General features: G+C 35.1%; 1 protein-coding gene across 5 annotated transcripts in view; it reads right to left on the reverse strand.

Moving 5' to 3' along the window:
• Nucleotides 1–19,660, reverse strand: part of LOC129888933 (ABC transporter C family member 2-like) — a 42,521-nt gene extending 22,861 nt beyond the window's left edge. The window contains exons 1-13 of one of the 5 annotated variants that reach the window (XM_055964001.1): nt 19,422–19,660; nt 18,293–18,365; nt 16,509–16,946; nt 15,524–15,702; nt 14,695–14,734; nt 12,663–12,819; nt 10,198–10,312; nt 9,986–10,066; nt 9,835–9,859; nt 3,914–3,970; nt 2,859–2,924; nt 2,225–2,299; nt 1,241–1,348 (exon numbers count right to left, since the gene is read on the reverse strand). In XM_055964001.1, the coding sequence (XP_055819976.1) occupies nt 1,241–1,348; nt 2,225–2,299; nt 2,859–2,924; nt 3,914–3,970; nt 9,835–9,859; nt 9,986–10,066; nt 10,198–10,312; nt 12,663–12,819; nt 14,695–14,734; nt 15,524–15,702; nt 16,509–16,841 (1,236 nt within the window). In that variant the 5' untranslated portion in view covers nt 16,842–16,946; nt 18,293–18,365; nt 19,422–19,660. Of the gene's footprint in view, nt 1–1,240; nt 1,349–2,224; nt 2,300–2,858; nt 2,925–3,913; nt 3,971–9,834; nt 9,860–9,985; nt 10,067–10,197; nt 10,313–12,662; nt 12,820–14,694; nt 14,735–15,523; nt 15,703–16,508; nt 16,947–17,794; nt 17,814–18,292; nt 18,418–19,141; nt 19,180–19,421 lie in introns of those variants that run through there. The other 4 variants (XM_055964000.1, XM_055963999.1, XM_055964002.1 and 1 more) reach the window with 4 other exon arrangements.
• Between the last annotated feature and the right edge of the window lie 1,495 nt (nt 19,661–21,155).

The raw sequence follows: 21,155 nt of genomic DNA on the forward strand, positions 1-21,155 counted from the left end.
TTTCAACATTATGGTACATTACATTTGAATTGTATTTTCGAGATGGATAGATTTATCATGATACATTACTATTTATGTACCTTGTTTGAATTGTTAAGTACAGTATTTCTACTAGATACATTAAATAGGTAATTGTTGCCCATAAAATGTTATATTTGAGATAGATACATTACTGGTAGTCATTATGTATCAGATACATTTATTATAAATTCAAATTTATGTATCATTTCTAGAACTCATGTATCACAAAAAGATGAACAACAAAAAAATTTTAAAAAAATCAACAATTTGATTTGTTGAAAGCAAAAAAACGTGATAATGAAATCCTTTTACACATTCTTCTTTGCTCTATACCAACTCTTGTAACTTTTTTTCACTTTCAAAAATGGCGTCATCCATGGATCTTGACTCAAAGCCCTTACCGGAGCCACCACCAACTCCAGTATTTTGACCATCAAAAAATTCCATCACTTTTGTATCGTTCAAACCTCACCTCACTTTTTCAGATTTTGGAATATCTCAACAAGATCGACATGTTCATGTTGTATCAGTACAATTTGTCGACAATTTTGATTCAAAATTGAGAGTTTTTTTTGGAAGAATGGAAAGAAGAATTTTGAATTTTGAATTGTACTAGCATGTTTCAATTTGTCAGGGATTGAATCTCATTGCCAATAAAGTTTTCCCATAATTTATGCTTTATTTATTTATTTTTTTCCTTTTTAAAGGTAACAAAATATTCATTTAACAAATCTTCCGTTAATTTTCCTTTTTTTACCACAACAGCATTAAAGGCATCACTATGTATCAGGGAAGATGACTTATGTATCTGAGTTTCTCAAAAAATAAGGGATTTTTGTAATTTGAAAAAAATAGGAATAGGATGTAATTAACTCTTAATACTTTAGGATTTATGTAAGTTTTGTACTTCTGTAAATTGACTTTTATACATGACAACAACAACATACCAAGTGTAGTCCCACAAGTTGGGGCTTCCAGCATACTTTATCTCTCATAAATAAGCAATTAGTGTTCATTGTCAAGCATTTTTTCTATGCATTTTCTTAGTGCTGCTATGTATCTTATGGTACAAACATGTTTTCACAAATGGGCATATCCAATAAGAATCAATTCCTTAAATCAGCAATCTCTTATCCTGCTAGAAAGTAATGTCATAGAATATTCAATTTGTAAAGGATTGCAGAACTAAATAATATCAGCAGTAATACAACCAACATGCCTGAAGTGCTTCAGAATCTGTTGTCATCAAGTTGGTTATCTTTCCTGATGCAAAATTTTTCCGACTTTCATGGGTTAACCTCAAAGACTTCCGGAAAACTGCTGCAACCTAAAAAAGCAATTGGACTTAATCATAATCCTTCCACCCGTTCATCAATGATCTATAAATTTCTAGAATTAGATGGGGAATAGTTGATGAGTTATATGTTCTATATTAGCAAGGACACAGAAAGATGCTGCTGTTAACATATACAGAGTCTACAAGAAGCAATGAGTAGGCTAAACTAACTCCCAGAATAACTCAAAAACAAGCAACAAGACGATGCATAAATACAAGTCATATCAAGACGCCACTTTGACTCAAATCAATAGTCACATTACAAGAGAGTTTCAACAAATGAATTGACAAAGTATTTCCAACACGAGGAAATTTTAATGTGTAGTGTAGAAATGGATCTACATTTCATGGAACCTCTGCAAGGTACCAAAATTGGACCAAAAGAACTTGGCTTTAATGGGTAAAAGAAATTTACTTGGTTGCATAATACTAGCATATACCTACAGTCTATTTTGTGTTAGGTGATCATGAAATGCTCTCTCCAGAATGATGATTATTGTCATCATAATTAATTCAAATAAACAAGGATTATATTGCCAAAACATAATTATAACTACAGGAGCCGGTGCTTCCTACGAATCCTGATAGCTCCTAAATAAGACAGATCTGAGATCCAAGTCTTGCCTGTTAGGGTAAAACAGAAAGTAAAAAGAATAAGCCTTTAATGAAATACTAACTAGCACTAGAAATTATACTTCATATATAAGGGAGCACAGAAAATGGAAACAGAAAAGGACAAAGAAGATTGGTGATATATCCCAATTGCGTCACATAACCCAACAAAACAAGAATAAATGTCACCTCTAGATGTAACCTAGGCTAAACAAAGAAGAGGGGATGATAGAATGTAGAAGGAATCTGAATTACCAAAGTAGATCTCAGGCGATATCCAACACGCATGACATTCTGAAAATACTGCGCTTCACAGAGAACACCAACCACCTAGAAGAAAATTTGTACTTAAATAGTGTCAGAACCATAGTTACATATTGAAATAGCGTCAACCAGAGACCGCGGGAGGAAGAGAGTCAACTAAAGTTATTTAAAAGAAAAACTAAGGTTCTAGTCACACTCTCAGTAGGTAAAAAAGGGAAGAAATAAAGAACATTAGTGGGGAGGCAGTTTAGACATATGGCCTCCAGCTATTTGCATACAATTTTTTTTAAATCAGACCAAAAAGCCCACAAACATATGGAAGCTACACATCAATGTCTGACTATAAAGGGCAGCCCGGTGCACTAAAGCTCCCGCTATGCGCGGGGTCCGGGAAGGGCCTGACCACAAGGGTCTGACTATAGGTTCACCAAACACTGCCACTAGGACCTTTAAGCATGCCAAATTGTTTGATGTTTCCACTGCATAAAGGTTTTGGTTTTACAGAGTAAAGTCCAATATAGCAGTCTGAAGACAATTTTCTTAAATAGTCAAATTCAGAGAGACCAGAATAGAGCATAAGTCAGTATCTTGGTGTGTCCACCAAAGGTTGGTACAATAGTCATACCACTCCAATAAAAATCGCGACTGCATAGACGTAGCCTATCCATGCTGGATCACCTCGTTGCATAGACTGTTGGATGGAGATATAAGGGACCGTGATTAGATGTCAGAAAATTTTAAAAGAAAAATGAACAAGACTGAAATCAAATCAGATCATCTCCAAACATTATCATGTCAAGCATGGACATTGTTTGTATTGAAAACTACAACTTATATAGGCTGGTTTCACATCATGATGACAATTGACTTTGTTAACCTGATCATGCACATCAGAGAAATGTATACAATGAAGAAGAATATTCCCACTTTTGGGAAGATATTAATTCATCTTGGTTCCTGACATCACGGATGCATCAATGCATATCAAGTACAACCAAAATGAATCGCAATTCAAAGAGTACATAACAAGATTCTTTTATAAGCATATAAAATAAGATTTATACCCAACCATAGAAAAAAAAGGAGGTAATGACAACGATGATTACCAAAATAACAATCACTAGATGGTAGTCTCGGGCTTCTAGAAAGTTGCTAATCACTTCAAAACTTTTCCAATAAGTTCCTGATAAAAACTATTACGGAACCACAAATAACGCCAAGCCTGCTGCACGATCAGAACAAATAGGGATATCCTTACTACATCCCTACTTGCCTCCAAAGACATGGAAGACCAACTAAAAAATATATGTGTGTTCCTTGCATATCCTATTATCTAGATTGTGGCTTTTATCCCACTTTACTTGTCATACATACAACCTCCATACTTAATGATGCATTCCAAAGGCCAAATACCTGATAAGTTAGGTGGAGATCATTTTAAAAAATTTAAAGGTGAATGTATAAAAGGATTAAAGAAAGATGGAACCCAAAACTTGTTAGGAGTTACTAAAACTTCATGACCAATCCACAACTACGCATCATCAAAGCAAATATGAAATAAAATATGATACCAAAAGACATTGGTAAACCATCTTCTTTCTCAGGCCACAAAAGGGGTCTGGTTAAAACTTAAAAGTCCTTACAATTATCAATTTGCAGAATGTGCAATTGCTTTTTTACCTGTAAGAGTTGGTTTAGAACGAGTGGTCCAATGAACTGGGAAGCATCATTGCCGATCTACATGTTGGAAACAAACAATAAAAAGTTACAAATTTGGTATTTCAACTAAATACTCACAACGCAAGAAAACAAATGCAACTTCAACATGTTTTCAGTATGCCTCATAGTTCATCCAGTAGATAAATACATAAATTTGTAAGACAACACATGTTGGTGTATACAAAGTCAAATTAACTAAAAATACACAATATTCTATACATGTTCTTCAGAAAGCTAAAAGTAATGTAAGGTAACAGAGAGAACCAAAAAATGTGCTGCATACATAAAATTATACACATGTGCACATGAATGAGCGTCTCTACATCTCTATGTTATTGATGGAGCAGTCTAAACTAATAGATACATGTAAAATTATTATTATTATTATTATTATTATTATTATTATTATTATTATTATTATTATTAAGCCGAGGGTCTTTCGGAAACAGCCGCCCTACCTTTTAAGGTGGGGGTTAGGTCTGCGTACACTCTACCCTCCCCAGACCCCACATGGTGGGATCACACTGGGTTCGTTGTTGTTGTTGTATTATTATTACTATTATTACATAAACATTAAATTCTACACATGATCTAACTTCCGTTGATAGTGTCCCTAGTTTTCTCTTAAGATTAAAGTACAACACCTCCCATAAACACACTATATATAAATATAATGTGTGTGTATACACATATATAGGGTTTTGCTAACCTACTACATTCATGTAGTAGGTTAGCACTGTACCCATTTTTGTTTCTCCAAAATGCCCTCATTTTCTTCCTTCCAGCACAAAATGTAGGGAGTTTTCGTCTTTAACCAAAATATCCTTTTCTTCTTTGCAATTCCAGTCAACACAAACTCTGCAGAACCCCGCATATCAAAGCCTTCCCAAGACGGGTATGATTGTTACAGAGGATATTTTTGGCACTTCCAAAACATCATAACAGAAACTAGGGTTAACTTTTAGAGATGGGTCAAATGGTGTTGGACCCAACAAGCAAAAGGCGCTGGTGAAATTCAAACCAGTAATACCACATCTGATCATATTCTGAGACATGAACATCAACATTGAAACAAATAATGGAGTTGAAACATCCATCAATGGTGTGAAGAGTTTGATTTTATTGGCGTTTGTAGTTTGTTGTTACTGCTAACATGAAACATCAGAACCAATAATTGGTACCTAAGAAGTTAAATTCTTTAATGGGTAAAGAATTAGATACTTTGTTACTTTATTTTCATAAAAGTGACCGTGGCGGCAACAATGTGGTGGAAGACAGCGGGAACAATGGGGAAACAATTGATGTTACAGTTTAGGAGAGAGGAAGTTTAAGATTCTAGAAATTGGGGAGAAATTGAGAATTTTGGTGAAATACCAAACAGTCCCTATTTTAAAGTGCTGGCTAAAAATATTATGGGTTATCCCACTCTTATAAGAAATTCCTGTCTTGTCAAAACATTCCTTCACTTTCTGTATTCCAGTTATAAAAGAAAGAGGAGAAGAGTTATTTCCTTCCCAAAAACAGATTATTCTTCTTAATCTTACAAAAGCAAAAACTCCGTTTTCTTCCACAAGAAAAAAAGTACGGTGGTTAAGACAACTGGAGCTGGAATCCAAGCCTAAGAAACACCGCATTTTATCACTGTGATTGGAATTGATTCCAAAGAAAATCTTCAGCACCATATTGCAAAGCAACGGTTATCATCCTCATCTATAACTTGCATAGCACAACCAAGTAACTCTTTCGGTTGTATGACACAGCCTTTATCCTTTGAACATTGGATTCTTGATTTCGGCGTTTCTGCCCATATCTCTAGTAACAAAATATATTTTTGCTCCCGTTAAATCTTTTGCAGTCTTTTATATTGTCACCCTAGCTAATGGATCAAAATCAGTAGTTAAAGGAATAGCACTTTTCATTCATTGTTTTTGGCCTCACTTATTTTTGCACTGAAATATCCATATAATCTTGTTAAACTGAGTGACCATCTCATGTAAAAGTTTAAACGGATAGGGAGAGCACACTTTTATTTTCTTAATAATGTCTTCAATACCTCCCTTAGGTGGCAATGAGACCCGAAACCAAGACCTCTGCTCTCTCTTGGATACCATGTTAAAGTGTATTGACTTTCTCATCTAAAAGCTTAAATTGTTAAAGAGAGAACACATGAATTTAACTTGTATATATTTACAATGTAAAAAATTCTATGGATTAAAGTACATTTGTTTCCTCAGCATCAACAACATACCCACTATAATCTCACAAGTGGGGTCTAGGAGGGTGGTGCACGCAGCCTTACCCCTGCCTTAGAAGGTAGAGAGGTTGTCTCCAACAAACCCTTGTCTCAAGTAAAGCATATAAAAATCAAATATGTAAAGCAAGTATACTTAAAGAAGTCATGCTGAAAACAATGAAGAAAAGAATAGTAGGAGCGATAAAATAATATGAGAACTGAAGCAAAGGAAACAAGTAATACTAATATCGAAGATGAAAAGTAATAATAACAATATTGAAAAGGAGAAGCTAGACAATGCTCGATTTACTAACCTTCTACCCTAATTCTCGACCTTTATATCTTGCTACTTTGTGTTTAATCAACTTATTCATAATGCCAAATGTGCATTCTTGGTTGTTTATATTGATAAAAATGTTATAACAATATGATCATGAAGGTATTACTCAACTTAAGCAGCATTTATCAAGTCTTTTTCAAACAAAAGATCTGGGTAAACTAAGATACTTCTAAGGTATTATGGTGGCACAATCTAAAGTGGGAATTATATTTCACAAAGGAAGTATGCTTTGGATATATTGAAAGTCATTGACATGTTGAATTGAAAACCTATTGATAATCCTATGGACCCCGATATTAAGCATCTTCCTTGATAGGGTAGCCCTTGGATAGCGGAGCCCTTGACAGGACCCGCTCGTTATCAAAAATTGGTTGGCAATCTCAATTACCTTACATCACACGATCAAACATCATATTTGTTGTCAACGTTGTTCGCCAGTTTCTCCCAGCCCTTGTGGCAATCATTGAATGCAATGCTTCACATTCTAAGGTATGTCATAGCTATGGAGGGACTCAACAACATGTTGAATATTGCTAAGACAACAGGAAGAATTCAGGGATTTGAAGTTAGAAAGCTGCTGGAAACAGTGTAGAGATCACATATAACCTCTTAAGTTACCCATTTGTTCAATTCCTCATACTTGCTCTTGATTACCTTGTACGAGTTGGCCTCAGTCCTCATGATGGTACCTCCATAGCCACTTGACCTTAAGAGCTTTGCTTTGGTTTTTGAGGTCTTGATACCTAGTCCACCTTGTTCCTTGCTTCTGATAATGTTCTTCTATTTGACGAAGTGAAAACCTTTTGTTTCCTATGGTATTAACCTCTGGAAATCTATCAGAGTATTCTGGCATTCTCTCAGTAATCAATTAATTGTCAAGGTTCAAAATAGCAGAAAAACAAGCTTTTGGGTTAATAAATGGATGGGTATTGAGAGCCTTAAAGATCTCTTTCCTGACATCTTCGCTTTGGCTCAACATCAACAGAAAACTGTTGCTGAAATGTGGTCACAACAAGGATAGAATCTGGTCCTTAGAAGAAACTTGGATGACAGGGAAATTCCCAGAATGATTGAACTTTTAAAGTTACTGGAGAGTTTCCAAGGAATACAAACAGGTGAGGCTTATTTATGGTGGCATGGGCAGAGCAAAGGTAGATACAGGGTGAAGGAAAGATATAAATAGACAAGTCTTAGTGATAATCAAGACTTCAAATGGCCTTGGAAGCAAATCTGGAGAATCGAAGTGCCACACAAAGTGGCATGTTTTACCTAGCTGCTAGCCAGTGAAGCAGTTTTGACATTGGACAACGTGGCCAAGAGAGGTATCTATGCAACAGATGCTCCCGATGTGGTAAGGATACAGAGACAGAGAGACACCTCTTTCTACACTGCAATTTCACTGACCAACTGTGGCAGATTTTCCTTAATCTCAGAGGCATTTCCTGGAGTATGCCAAGTAAGATTAATGAGACTCTTTTTAGTTGGGAGGAGGCTGGAGTTGGGGCTACAAACAGAGAAAGATGGAGGATGATCCCTGCTTGTATATGGTAGACTATATGGAGAGGGAGTCATGATAGATGTTTTGAAAATAGGAACAACAACCTGCAGGATGTCAAGCTTAAATGTATTTTGTTGTTCTGTTTTTGGTGTACAAATGTCTACTCCAATGAGACTGAGTCAATCATAGATGTTTTAGGGTCCAACTAAATTTTGATTCAGTTTTGGGGAAATTTATACTTCTTTTTCTTCTTATTTATAAATATAGTTTTTCAGTACTTAGGTAGTACTGACTTAAATAAAAATGTTACCAGTGTCAAAAACAAAAACGTTTCACCTTCAAAATAAGTAGCATATATACTCGAGAGTCAAATACCCTTTTTAGGAGAATTTAGTATCTTTATTGTAAAATTAAAATGGCACCAAATATGCAAGTCAAAATTAATGGTGTTGGTTACATGCGAGTTTCTATTGATAAGCAACTCCTTAAAGAGATCTAGTAGCTAATCAAGTGCAGAGGTAGAATTGTAGGTAATATCATATATGTGACTTTCTATTGATAAGCAACTTCTTAAAGAGTCAAGATTTGGACGAGATGCACCAATGTGATTGACTTGAGACAATCAGGATGCAATACAAATTCCTTTGAACCTAGTGTTTCATGAGAGAACGGCTCATATAGAAGATTGTCATTTTGACGACAAAACATTGAGCCAGTCACAAAGTCAATTCGTTGTTCTAGATATGAGTGTATATTTATGGCAAGTTAGGAGCATAGTATGTGTACACTCCAACTTGAGGAGGGGCGTTAAGAATTAGGAAATTGCTAATTTGGAAAGAGCCAATTCCTTGTAAATACGGGAAAGGTTTAAAGTCCTTGGTTCTTTTCTTTTTTGGCGAGGAGGTTTAGAATCCTTAAAATTATATAATTAGAAATAGGAATTATTTTCCTTCTTTTTTAAAACACTTGAAAACACTATTTAAAAATTAAACCCAACAAACATGAGGGAATAATTAAGTAGTTCATTTCCAAAAAACTTCTCTCACTGTTTTCTTTACGCACAAAGAGACATATATGTGTGTGTGTGTTTATGTGTGCGCGCACGTGTGTATGAGAGAGAGAACCACTCGGTCACAAAAGACCACAATTTCACATCAATTTTTTACAACATTAACAAATACTACGGCCGTATTCAACCAGTTCAGAGTCAGTGTCCATTTGGCTCCATTGAGAACACTTCATTTTACTACTTAAAACTCACATCAATTCTTTACGGTATACAAATGTGTCAACTTCCCGTCCGAGACAGAACCCCAGAAAGAAGAGTGCTTTGACAGACTATTCCTAAAAGGTGGCAAAAGTCCAAACTGTCATAAACAACTACAAGTGCCCCCATGTATCCATCCCCACCCCCTCTTTCTCAAACCCTGTGACTTCTGCAGGTGATTTCAGAAAGCATACCTAATGACATTATGCTTAAAACATAGTGTACTTGGTGTATTTCTGGACATTAGTTTGCATTGACGATCAAAAAGCACAGTTACTAATACATAAGCATAAGCCAATATTCAAACATGTAACATAGTACTCTAGACTTCAATGTAATAACGAGAAGATATAGATATGGTTCCAGAAGTCAGCCTCCTAAAAGTCCAAAGATCAAGCTTGCCCACTTCCTTAAACTAGTAACATAAAATTACAGTTCAAGCTGACAAGCATAAAGCTTTTACGTGATGCATTCTGATTATTATTCTTTGAAAAAATTCGTGAAGTATTAATAACCAGACAGGAAGTAACAGGGAATCAACTACCTTCCAGAAGCCTCCCCACCAAAACCTGCAAAAGTTGAAAGATGGCAAAATGCTTAGTAACATAAAATATCAACTGATTGAGCAATGTATATCTTGGAATGTAAGAATAATCAGTAAACCAGAAGCATGAAACATTAGACAACGTATTTACCTTCCTCCAAGACTACGGTTTAAAGCTCTTAAAAGCCATGGTTTAGGTCTTTGAGACTCCTCTGCCCAACTCTTTTGAAACCTAAGTAGTTTATAAGAATGTTAATATATCTGCTTCACCGAATTTATTTTGACTTCTTTTCCCAATAAGTTATTCACTTCTTGGGATTAAATGAAATCTTAAATGAAGAAAGAAGAGAGGAGCACCCTTACGAGTTGTTTAGAGTTTCAGTCCGATCCCAAGTATCAAGTTTCCACACATCCTTCTCTGTTAACGGTCTTTTATAACCAAGTTGCATAAGAGGATTCATCCATGAAAAAAGAATTTCTGCATAAGAAAGTGAGTGGTAAATATCAGGTCCCATGTAGCTGAATGCTGATAGAAAGGGGGGAATTGATTACAGATATGCTATTCATTTATACCTCTGTTTCTTCTAAGCAAGTTACTCATACACATTTTTCTTTCTTAAATAAGCTAAGGTAATTGCATTAATAGGCACACCAAGATGGAACCAACAGCTTTATAATACAATGATTTAGCCATAAGCTTCAAAAAAGAATCTAACTATTATAAGCAAGAGTATCTTCTCTTCACACCAAAAGTACAATAAAGATACAAAGTAACTCGTCACACTCTATGGAGAACTGTCGATGGCTTTAGAACCTCGTCTAGTCCCTCTCCGAATAAGCCATCAAAGGTAAAGAGGGGCCCTACTTTCCATGCTTCCTTACTTCTATCTTCTTCAACCTCCACTTAGCAGAGAACCGCTTACAGATTCAGTATAGAATGGTCATAGCGAATAAGAAAAAGGAAAAACCCATAATTCTTTTGTACCTCGGCAGTACAAAAGCAAATTCTCTACATCTTCATTATGACTTTACACATAAAGTGCCAGCTCACAACAATCCTCTTCTACCTTAAATTTTTGCAACAGCTGCATTCTAGGCAGCCTATTCCAAAAAGACACCTATTACATAGCATACTTTTCTTAAACCTTCGTGATTGGAAAGAAAAGTGTGTGACTTCACATTTTCATGGAGAGGTCTACAAGTCCCAGTTCCACATCTTGAATATATCTTCTGAAACCTAAATTCAGAATAGTCTTTGAGGTAATAACTAAAGCAGATGAGTTACCATTGTAAGTCTCCTTTTTTTAGGGAGCAGAGCAGACAAATAATGAACCAAACCAAATGATTTTTCTAGAAGGGTTATTCCTCACAATTGCTCCCAGTGATGCAGCAGAACCATCGCAAATTAGGATATCATGACGCAACACCTATAATGCAAGCAATTACGGAAGCATGGTCACATAGATACAAGGGCACAAATATTTAAGGGATGAACACCCAAATCACAGGCATCAAACCAAATGCAAATACGGTTACCATCCCCGCTTCAAAGTCAATGAATTTGAGAAGATTAACTTCCCTTGTATTATCCCCTTCCACAACATCCAACACAAGTCTGTAGGTTCCTTCAGTAATACAAAAATTAAAGCCAACCCTTAATTTTATACTTTGTTACAAGTATATATATGTCTAACTATCTAAAAGGAATTAAATCCAACCTTTGAACCTGGATGGCATTGACTCCTCAAACAAAATTTAAATCTTAAAGGGTTTTCCGCCATCTCTGAGTAGACCTTGCTTTCATCATGTACACCAATTTCTATTACCAGGAAGGACAAAGTACAAAATTTCCCCATACAAGTGGAACTTTGATGCCCTAGGAACCAACTGTGGACAAAAGTAATACTTCAACTTTGACGAACACAGCTTGTTGTCACCATAGGCATGGATTTAACAACCAGCTTTCTCTTATACAAGAACAGCTATGAAAAGTTCTCTCCTCAACCAATCTGGGATTCTAGAAGTGCTAGAATTCTCCCAATTTAACCTGCTTATCCTTTTAGCTGTCTCCTTCCTCCAACTTTGCTTCTTCTATGTCAATCTTACATCCAAGTTTTTCTAAACATAGAAGCTAGTATTATGTCAAACATGAATTGTGACCTCATCCAAAATATGAAAAATTGACATTTACCCGGGTGGCCCAGTGGTTTGGGCTTGGGACTTCCATGTTGGAGGTCTCAAGTTCGAAACCCCTTGCCAGCGAAAGCAAGGGGCTTGCCTTCTGGATCGAGCTTGTCGCACCGGGCTTGCCTAGTGCGGATTACCTCTCCTGTGTGGTTTGCGAGCTACTGCATAGGAGCGGGGGTTTTACCCTATACGCACCCAAAGTGTAGCAGCTGTCGGTTTCCATTATCATCAAAAACTTGACATTTGTGTACAATGAGACTGCGAATTTGGGAACTAACAAGATATTTGTAGTCCTCATACCATCACACCAACCACTAGTATAGAACTCATCAACCTCCCTCTCTCGCAAGAAACAAGAAATGAAGAGGTCAAAGTAGAGTTTACCAATGAGATGCAAGTGTGATGAAGTTCATAGGTGGACATATCCATAGACAGATATCACATCACTAGACAAATGTTATTTTTCTTAAATGATAATGCATCAATAATCTGGTCAAGTACTCAAGTTCCCAGGATCTGGCCCCCAATTGGGAAGTACCTGAATTCCTAATCAGCCTTAATATGTACTCGTGTAATAATCAAACTTATGAAGGACGTCAAACCTAAACAATCAAGTGCCTGAAAAATTTATAGTCACATACGGGAAAGTATGTTGGTGTGCCTCTCAGGACAAATCTGCTCGCCTTCAGGAAGTTCGTCATATGCAGTGTTGTCGAAAGATTCACTTTGAAGTGGAGAGTACCCAGGATAAGGATCCATATCAGGAATATAAAACAGCAGGAGCAATCCAAACAATACCTACACAGTAAAACCAATGAGATTGGACTTGGTTTAATTATTTAATTAAAAGTTAAAACCATGAGATCCAATAATATAATGAGTCAATTGATTCCCACATAAGAACGCATACTTAATTTCAAGAGTGCAAATTAGCTATCAAATATTGCATCAATCCCATGCTTTAAGAAATACAAGCTATCTTACTAATGGAAGGTTGAATTATTCAAACTATTTAGCCTAGGGATAGACACAGTGCACTCCAAACATAGAGTGCCTACATGGAATGATGGATTTGTCTCCTCTAGTTTGCAAGCTTCATTTGGTTCATCCTTCAACGTTTTTTGACACAGAATTTGTGTAAAGAGAACTCATATTTTGGGCTTCAATTGAGTGGCATCGTTCTGTGGAGTCTAGGTAGTTCCAAACATACCATTCAAATTGATTGAGAACAACTTTTCACAGTTTATGGTTTAGAATGACAACACGTGTCAATTTATGTCAAAAGTAGTGGAATGAATCCTTCAAAAACATTTTCAGTAGAATTGGTAAATAAGCAATTACTGCATGGTCTCAGCAAAAGTGTTGGCAATGCTAATAAGGAATAACAAGGAAGGCCGATTAGTGAACATTTACCCCACGCCATTTGATATTCCCTCCGTTTCATTTTGCATCTTAATTTGACTAGGCAGGAAGTTTAAGACTATAAAGAAGACTTTTGAATCTTGTGATCATAAGCAAAAGGTGTGTATAACATCCCAAAAATACCCTTTGACATTTGAATCTTGAAGTCTTAAACATACCATGTCAATCTTATAAGGGAGTGTCATTAAGGGTAAACTGAAAATTTAGGAAAAAGAACTCTGCAAATATAGGAACGTGGCAATATTTTTTTAAACAGACAAACGAAAAGTGAGCAATTTTAAATTTGGCAGTGGACTTGCCAATTTGTCTATGTAAAAAGATGTATAGTTTGAGGAACTACACACTACTATAGCATTAGTAGAATGTCTGTAACTCACTGCTTATAGCCGACGTTACAACAACAACAACATACCTAGTGAAATCCCACAAGTGGAATCTCGGCAGGGTAGAATGTGCGAGCTTATAGCCGACTTTGTGAAACTAAAAACTTTCCTTTGATAGTATTGGACCTTCTAGATGACACCATAAAGGAGTTCTATTGCCAGTCACATATTTTAATTCCCTCATGCTCTTGGTCCTATTTGATGATCTTGTGTTGTATTTCCCTTTAAAGCAAATTAATCACGAGGAACCAAGAAAAGTTTTAATTCTGAGGGGAATCTGTAACTGCTAATGTACTCACAGATTCCAAAATTTCCTATTTCAGCAGTTATACCAAAACCATTTTACAAAAAATGAAGTTTCTTCACTATACTGCTACAAGTTATCTGCAAGAAAAGCAGAAAAGGACTAAACACTGCCATCTTTAAGAATTCAGAAGTATTCGAACTATAAACTCTGGAAGTTATAAAAGTTTCTCTGTTCAGGAAAATTCCAGAAACATGAAATAAAAAAGAAAAAAGTGAAATAGAAGATAAAAATAAATTAGATTAAGCTTCCAATGAGGTAAAGCAATTTTTACTCCACAGATAACCTGCAACGCATTCCAAACTTCATTCTAATCATTAAGCTGACTTTCCCTTGTTTTTATTCTAATGCCTATGTCCTCTCAATTTTGGGTGTGCGTCCTAAGGCCGATACCTGTCCTATTTCTTCAGTCAAACTTTTATGCTTTTTCAGCCTGATTATTGAGACACCAAGACAGCGCATTTACATGATTTTACGCCACCAAGCAAAGATTTTCAAGTAACATCTCTTGATAATCACCTAATATGAACTCTAGAGCACATGAAAGATTTTAAAGCAACAAACCTGGACAGCAACCTCACTGATATACAAATACAGTACTGATCTGCACATAAAGATAGACAACTTTAATTAGCAAGAAAAAGAAAGATGTGAATGAGCCAACCTAGTGTGTATATCTGTTCATATCAGAGATTCAGAATTTATGCGCTTTGGAACTAAAACCTACAAAGAAAATATTGAACCCTGATATGCCACCTAAACATCAACCAGAAAAGGCAGGCATTAACCAGTGACAATGCTCAGTCTCCCACTATTGTTTTAGCTTGATTCCATAAGATCTTCATCAGAAGTACAGCAGCAGCTTACTGGACCTTCCTTTTGTTTTTTACTTTGCTTTACCGGAAAGGAATTACTGTTGACAAGCAGGGAAATCATCCTTAACTCTCAATGAGATTTTTGACTTACTTTTTTTTTTTTGAGATGATAACACGTAGTTCCTGAAGAAGAAAAAAAGAGCAACCAGTTTTTTTTGGTGCAAGAGTTTTCTGTTTGGGGAGGGGCGGGGAAATCATAACCCTAAATGAGAAAATTATACTCATGGGGAATTTACAAATTTTGCTTAGGATGCAGTTATAACTCTAAAAAAATGCAGGCTCACTAAGAACCAAAAGGGGAGGGGGTAGCTTTTTTCACGATCAAAGAAGAAAAGTGGAATAATTACCATCTTTCAAGCATATCACGTAAAACTACTTAAGTACTTACTGACAATAACACCCATTATGCACTGGTAGCAAGACAACAATATCAAATATGAGAACAACTAACCACCCACATGTGAAACCTTCATTCATTGTATCAGTTCGAGAACTATCTAAGAGGAGGAACAACTTACTCATTATAGTACTCTCTCACAGTAAGGATAAGATTTAGCATCACCACGTCCCCCACCAAACAGTATATTACTCCAAACCGAACAAACCACCTGGCCTCACGAATATACACCTTTGTCTCGACAACAGTCATCACCAGCATAGAGAACCAAGCAAGAACCTCGATTGTCAAGGAAATTATCTAAAGAATGATAATATGAAGAAAAGTTAGAAGTAGCATAAGATTAATTTTTTTCTGTTAGAATTGAAAAATTGTTATTACTAGAACACATTATTGTCTCATCTCGTTCTCTAAGAAACAACTTTCAGTATATCTTGCATCATCATTTGTCACCATTAAATGGAGCCGGAGAACAACAAGATGGCATAGTATCAACCATACCAGCACCATTAGTTTAAGGGTAACAGCAGACCAACTTACCTAAAATTACAGCTCATAAAAGAAGGAAAAGAAACTTATGCAAGAAAGATCAAAGGCAAATATATCATCCAAAAAACTCAGCAAGTAGCAGCTTTTTCATCAGATACCTCGAATTGATACAGCGAGATTGGATAAGTTAGATGTATGATTCTTTTTTATTCACACATTTTATTTTTTATTTATACGGTAAGCCCCTGCAATTCTAAATTATTAGCTTTACAAGTTGCATATTTGAGCTTCGTGTTAACAAAATAGACCTTGGGCCTAACTCAACCCCGAAAGCTAGCACATGAGGTGAGGATTGCCCAAGACCATGTAAGGAGACAAATACCTCATCCCTCCAACAATGTGGGACAATTACACCCCAGCACGCCAACTAGAGCATGGACACACAACCCCAATATTGGGACACACAATAACATGGACAGGTTTGGCTCTAATATCATGTTAAGTAAACAGACCTTAAGTCTAACTCAATTCAAAAACTAGATCATGAGGTGAAGATTGTCCAAACTATATAAAGAGACAAACAACACTAACGCACTATATCATTGAAAAAAATCTACCTCATATGGAGCAAGACCAGGCTGGCCATCTACGTTCAAGGCTGATATTTGCATGACCAATCTAAACAAGGGCTCAGCAGTGCAATAAGCAGCTAAAAGACACAGCATGTAGTTATAGTAATTGGACCTCAAGCGGAACCTTTGGACTGAAAGATCCTTCATCATTTTCCACACTCGGTTTAAGCACAAGGACAAAAGGACTAGATAAGAAACAGATATAACCAGAGTGTTTGTTCCACATGGGGTGTAAGCTCCAAAGGCATTTTCCACAGACTTTGACCACACACCATTTGCCACTGGCTGGCAATACCAATCCAATGGCTTAAAAGCCATTGTAAGCAATACCTCGTGTAACCCTCTACAAGCTCAATACTTTCTCGTACCCTGCCTCTCCTTCAAATGAAAATCCTGTACCCCTGCATCACCTTTGTAATTAGCCTGCAAGAAAATAAGCTCATTGCTCAGTGTATCATGCACATTTCACCCTTTTCAGAGTCATGAAAGGATTTGACTCTGACAACTGCAGTATAAAATTTTCAGCTTTGTTTGCAAGATATAAGTCAAGTCATTAACATGAGGGGATGTAGAGTTTAGGCAGCAGGAGCTCTTGCACCCATTGCATTCATCTATAATTACAGATATGCAGTTGAATAAACAAAAAAGAAAATATTTAAACTAAACTTGTACCCTTAGCTAGAGAGTTGTAATGGGTATAGCGTACTCCGCACTCACCTAGTTAAAATCTTGGATACACAGCGACTCATTAATTATTAGCTCCCCGAATTATATTTTTCAACAAAGATCAATACTACCCAATCCAAACCCTATCTCGAGAAGTCAATTCATGAATCACCCGTATCTATATCTTTTTTTTTCCACAGAAACAGGAACTTCATGACATCAATTTATTTTCAGCATTTAACATCACTTGAAAAAAGATGAAGAAATAAAATAAGCTAACCAAGTCTTGAGAAAAATTGTAGAAGGCAACCACTTCATAATTGTAATCTCAACCCAACACAAACTTCTGATTATATAACCCCCAAAAGTTCCAAAGTTCCTTAATGGGAAAACCCAAATCCTTCCAGTAGTGTAATTTCAGCTACTAAGCAATATGCCTACTCCCTTACCTAGAAGGTCTCTCAGTTTCGAGACCTGGATATGGAAAAATCCTTGGCATTGAGCCCCCAAATAGGCCCTACGTGGCGTGAATCTGGATTAATCAGGCTCCAATGCGAGAACAGTTTATACTACAATTAACATAATCAAGCAAAACTGTAAATTACCTTAAAATATGAATCACACAAAGGTTTACTTTTTTCGAAACAGGAACTTCATAATATTTATACGAAACTTGTATCCTTTGCTAGAGGGTTGTAATGGGTATAGCGTACTCCGCACTCACCTAGTTAAAATCTTGGATTATTTGCTCCCTTTATTATATCTTTCAACAAAGATCAATACTACCCAATCCAAACCCTATCTTGAGAAATCAAATCATGAATCATCTGTATATCTTTTTGTTTTCCACAGAAACAGGAACCTTCATGACATCAATTTATTTTCAGCATTTAACATCACTTGAAAAAGATAAAGAAATAAAATAAGCTAACAAAGTCTTGAAAAAAAAATTGTAGAAGGCAACCACTTCATAATTGTATTCTCAACCCAACACAAACTTCTGAATATATAACACCCAAAAGTTCCAAAGTTCCTCAATGGGAAAACCCAAATTCTTCCGGTAGTGTAATTTTAGCTACTAAGCAATATGCCTACTCCCTTACCGAGAAGGTCTCTCAGTTTCAAGACCTGGATATGGAAAAATCCTTGGCAGTGAGCGTTTCCCTATAATAGGCCCTACACAGCGTGAATCTGGAATAATCAGGCTCCAATGCGGGAACAGTTTATACTACAATTAATATAATCAAGCAAAACTGTAAATTACCTTAAAATATGAATCACACAAAAGTTTACTTTTTTCGAAACAGGAACTTCTTAATATTTAAACAAAACATGTACCCTTTGCTAGAGGGTTGTAATGGGTATAGCGTACTCCACACTCACCTAGTTAAAATCTTGGATACACCATGACTCATTAATTGTTTGCTCCCTGAATTATATCTTTCAACGAACATCGATACTACCCAATCCAAACCCTATCTTAAGAAGTCAATTCATGAATCATCTGTATCTATATTTTTTGTTTTCCACAGAAATAGGAACTTCACGACATCAATTTATTTTTAGCATTTAACATCACTCGAAAAAGATAAAGAAACAAACTAAGCTAAGGAAAGTCTTGAAAAAAAAACTGTAGAAGACAACTACTTCATAATTGTAATCTCAACCCAACAAAAACTTCTGAATATACAACCCCCAAAAGTTCCAAAATTCCTTGATGAGAAAACCCAAATCCTTCCGGTAGTGTAATCCCAGCTACTAAGCAATACACCACCAAAGGATGTGGGTGCAGCAGATGGGACTGCTTCTCAAAATCCTTGGCAGAGAGAGCTTCCCAAAAAGGACCCTACCCAAACAGATTTTAATCGATCTCTAATGCGGGTGCCGAAAGCAATACTAGAAAACAGCTTAAACTACAATTAATATAAATCACTCAAAACTGTAAATTTTACCTTAAAATATGAATCAAACAAAAAGTTCACTTTTTTTCTAAACAGGAACTTCATAAATACTTATCATCTAGCATTTATCTTCAGCATTAAACATGACCAAAACCAAAAAGGGGAAATCTTTAGCTAGATTTGAAGTCTTGGAAGAAAATTACAGAAGTCAACCTCTTCAAAATATGTATCCAAGTCCAAAAGATCCTTAAATGCGAAAAAAACAAAATCAAACCAGAAGCAGAAACTAAGCAATTGATTCAAATATTACGCTAATAGTAGTATTTCTTACCTTAAAATATGAATCAAACAAAAGTACACTTTCTGAACCTTCACATAGAAACCAATAAAGATTTACCAAACAAAAAGAAAAACTACAAAGCAGCCATTTTTATGGGGAAAAAAGCTGTCTTTTTCAGTGGGGCGTGGGGTGGGAGTGGGCGTGGATGCTTTTCAGGGAGAGGAGGAAAGAGTAGTGAAATATTCTTCTTGTAAGAAAGTTATTCAATGAGGTGATGACAGAATAATGATTTTTTGGATCCAAATATAAAATTTTTTGGGGGAAAAATAATAAGGAATGAAATTAATTTTGAAAGAAAAAAAGGGACAAAAGATTGAAATATAGAGACAGCTTCGTCAGCAATGACATAAATTTTTCTGGAAAATTGGAAGTAGAAAAGTCAAAATAACTTTATAGTAGGAGGTTTTATAGTCAAAATCACTTTTTGGATTGGTTGGAAAAAAATAATTTTTAACTTTTGAAATGTTTGAATACATTAAAAAATACTTATTGTCACTTTTTTAAAATTAAAAAGATAAAAATAATTATAATTTATGGCTTTTAACTTATAACTCAAAAATTAAAAATTAATCCAAACATCTGTTGATTTAAATATATAATGATTATTTTGATTATTACTTAAATTTATTTTGTCTATATTATCAAATTCATTGTTATGCACAATGAAAAGTTTTATTTAGTGTGTCGATTTGATGTGATCATATCGTTATCTATTTTTCTCACTTTTGTCTTTATTTATTACTCTCTTTGTTTTAAATTATTTGTTCGATTTTAATTAGGGACGAAATTTAAAAAGATAGAAAAAAAATTGAATCTTATGATCTTAAACATAATGTGCCAGAATATCTTTTAATTATGTTGCCGTAAATATGACGTGTGAAAAGTTGAAATTAAAGAAAAATTGTCAAAAAGGAAAAAAATCATTCTTTTTAAAATCGATTAAAAAGAAAAAGTATTACAAATAAATTGAAACAGAGAAAGTATTTAATAAACGTATTTTATCTTTTATCCTACTTTATTATATAGTAATTCTATCAATCTCATATTCTACTTTTCTGGCATGTTTATCCTTCAAAATATTTATGTATGACACTATTTAACGACGGAAGAGGATACAATGTATTCAAGTGTTGTATTTATTAAAGTATGACCTACATAAATCTCATAATATAAGAACAAATTACATCTTATCCCTATTCTTTTTAATTTACAAAAATCCCTTCAAAATTGTCATAGCCGAATACATAGGATCCATCCGAATACATTAATTGTGATACATTAGACAGCTTGGCTGTTAAATTTTAAAATGAAATTAAAGGTAAAATTAAATGTCAGTTCCACAAATCATGCAAAAAAATTGATATCAACCTCTCCCAAAACTTTAGGAACTTCAAACAATTCAAATTTCAAATCTTCTTTTCCCCAATCTATCCTAAATCATAACAAATTTTCTTCTTCATCCTCTTCTTCATCCATTTTTTTCTTTTTAGTTTTCCAAAATTCTCTTCTCCCCATCCATCCCAAAATATGATTTTTTTAATCATATACTTCATACGCTGCATTAACAAAACTTGTACTTATATATATCAAGTACAGAATCATACAAATGATACATAGAATTTTATGATTCACAAACCTAGGGGTATGTATCAAGAATAATTATAGGTTTGTGAATGATACTAGATAAATGTATCTGGTACTAAATTGTACTTAAATTTGCATCAG

Source organism: Solanum dulcamara, chromosome 5 (assembly GCF_947179165.1).
Source record: "Solanum dulcamara chromosome 5, daSolDulc1.2, whole genome shotgun sequence".
NCBI lineage: Eukaryota > Viridiplantae > Streptophyta > Magnoliopsida > Solanales > Solanaceae > Solanum > Solanum dulcamara.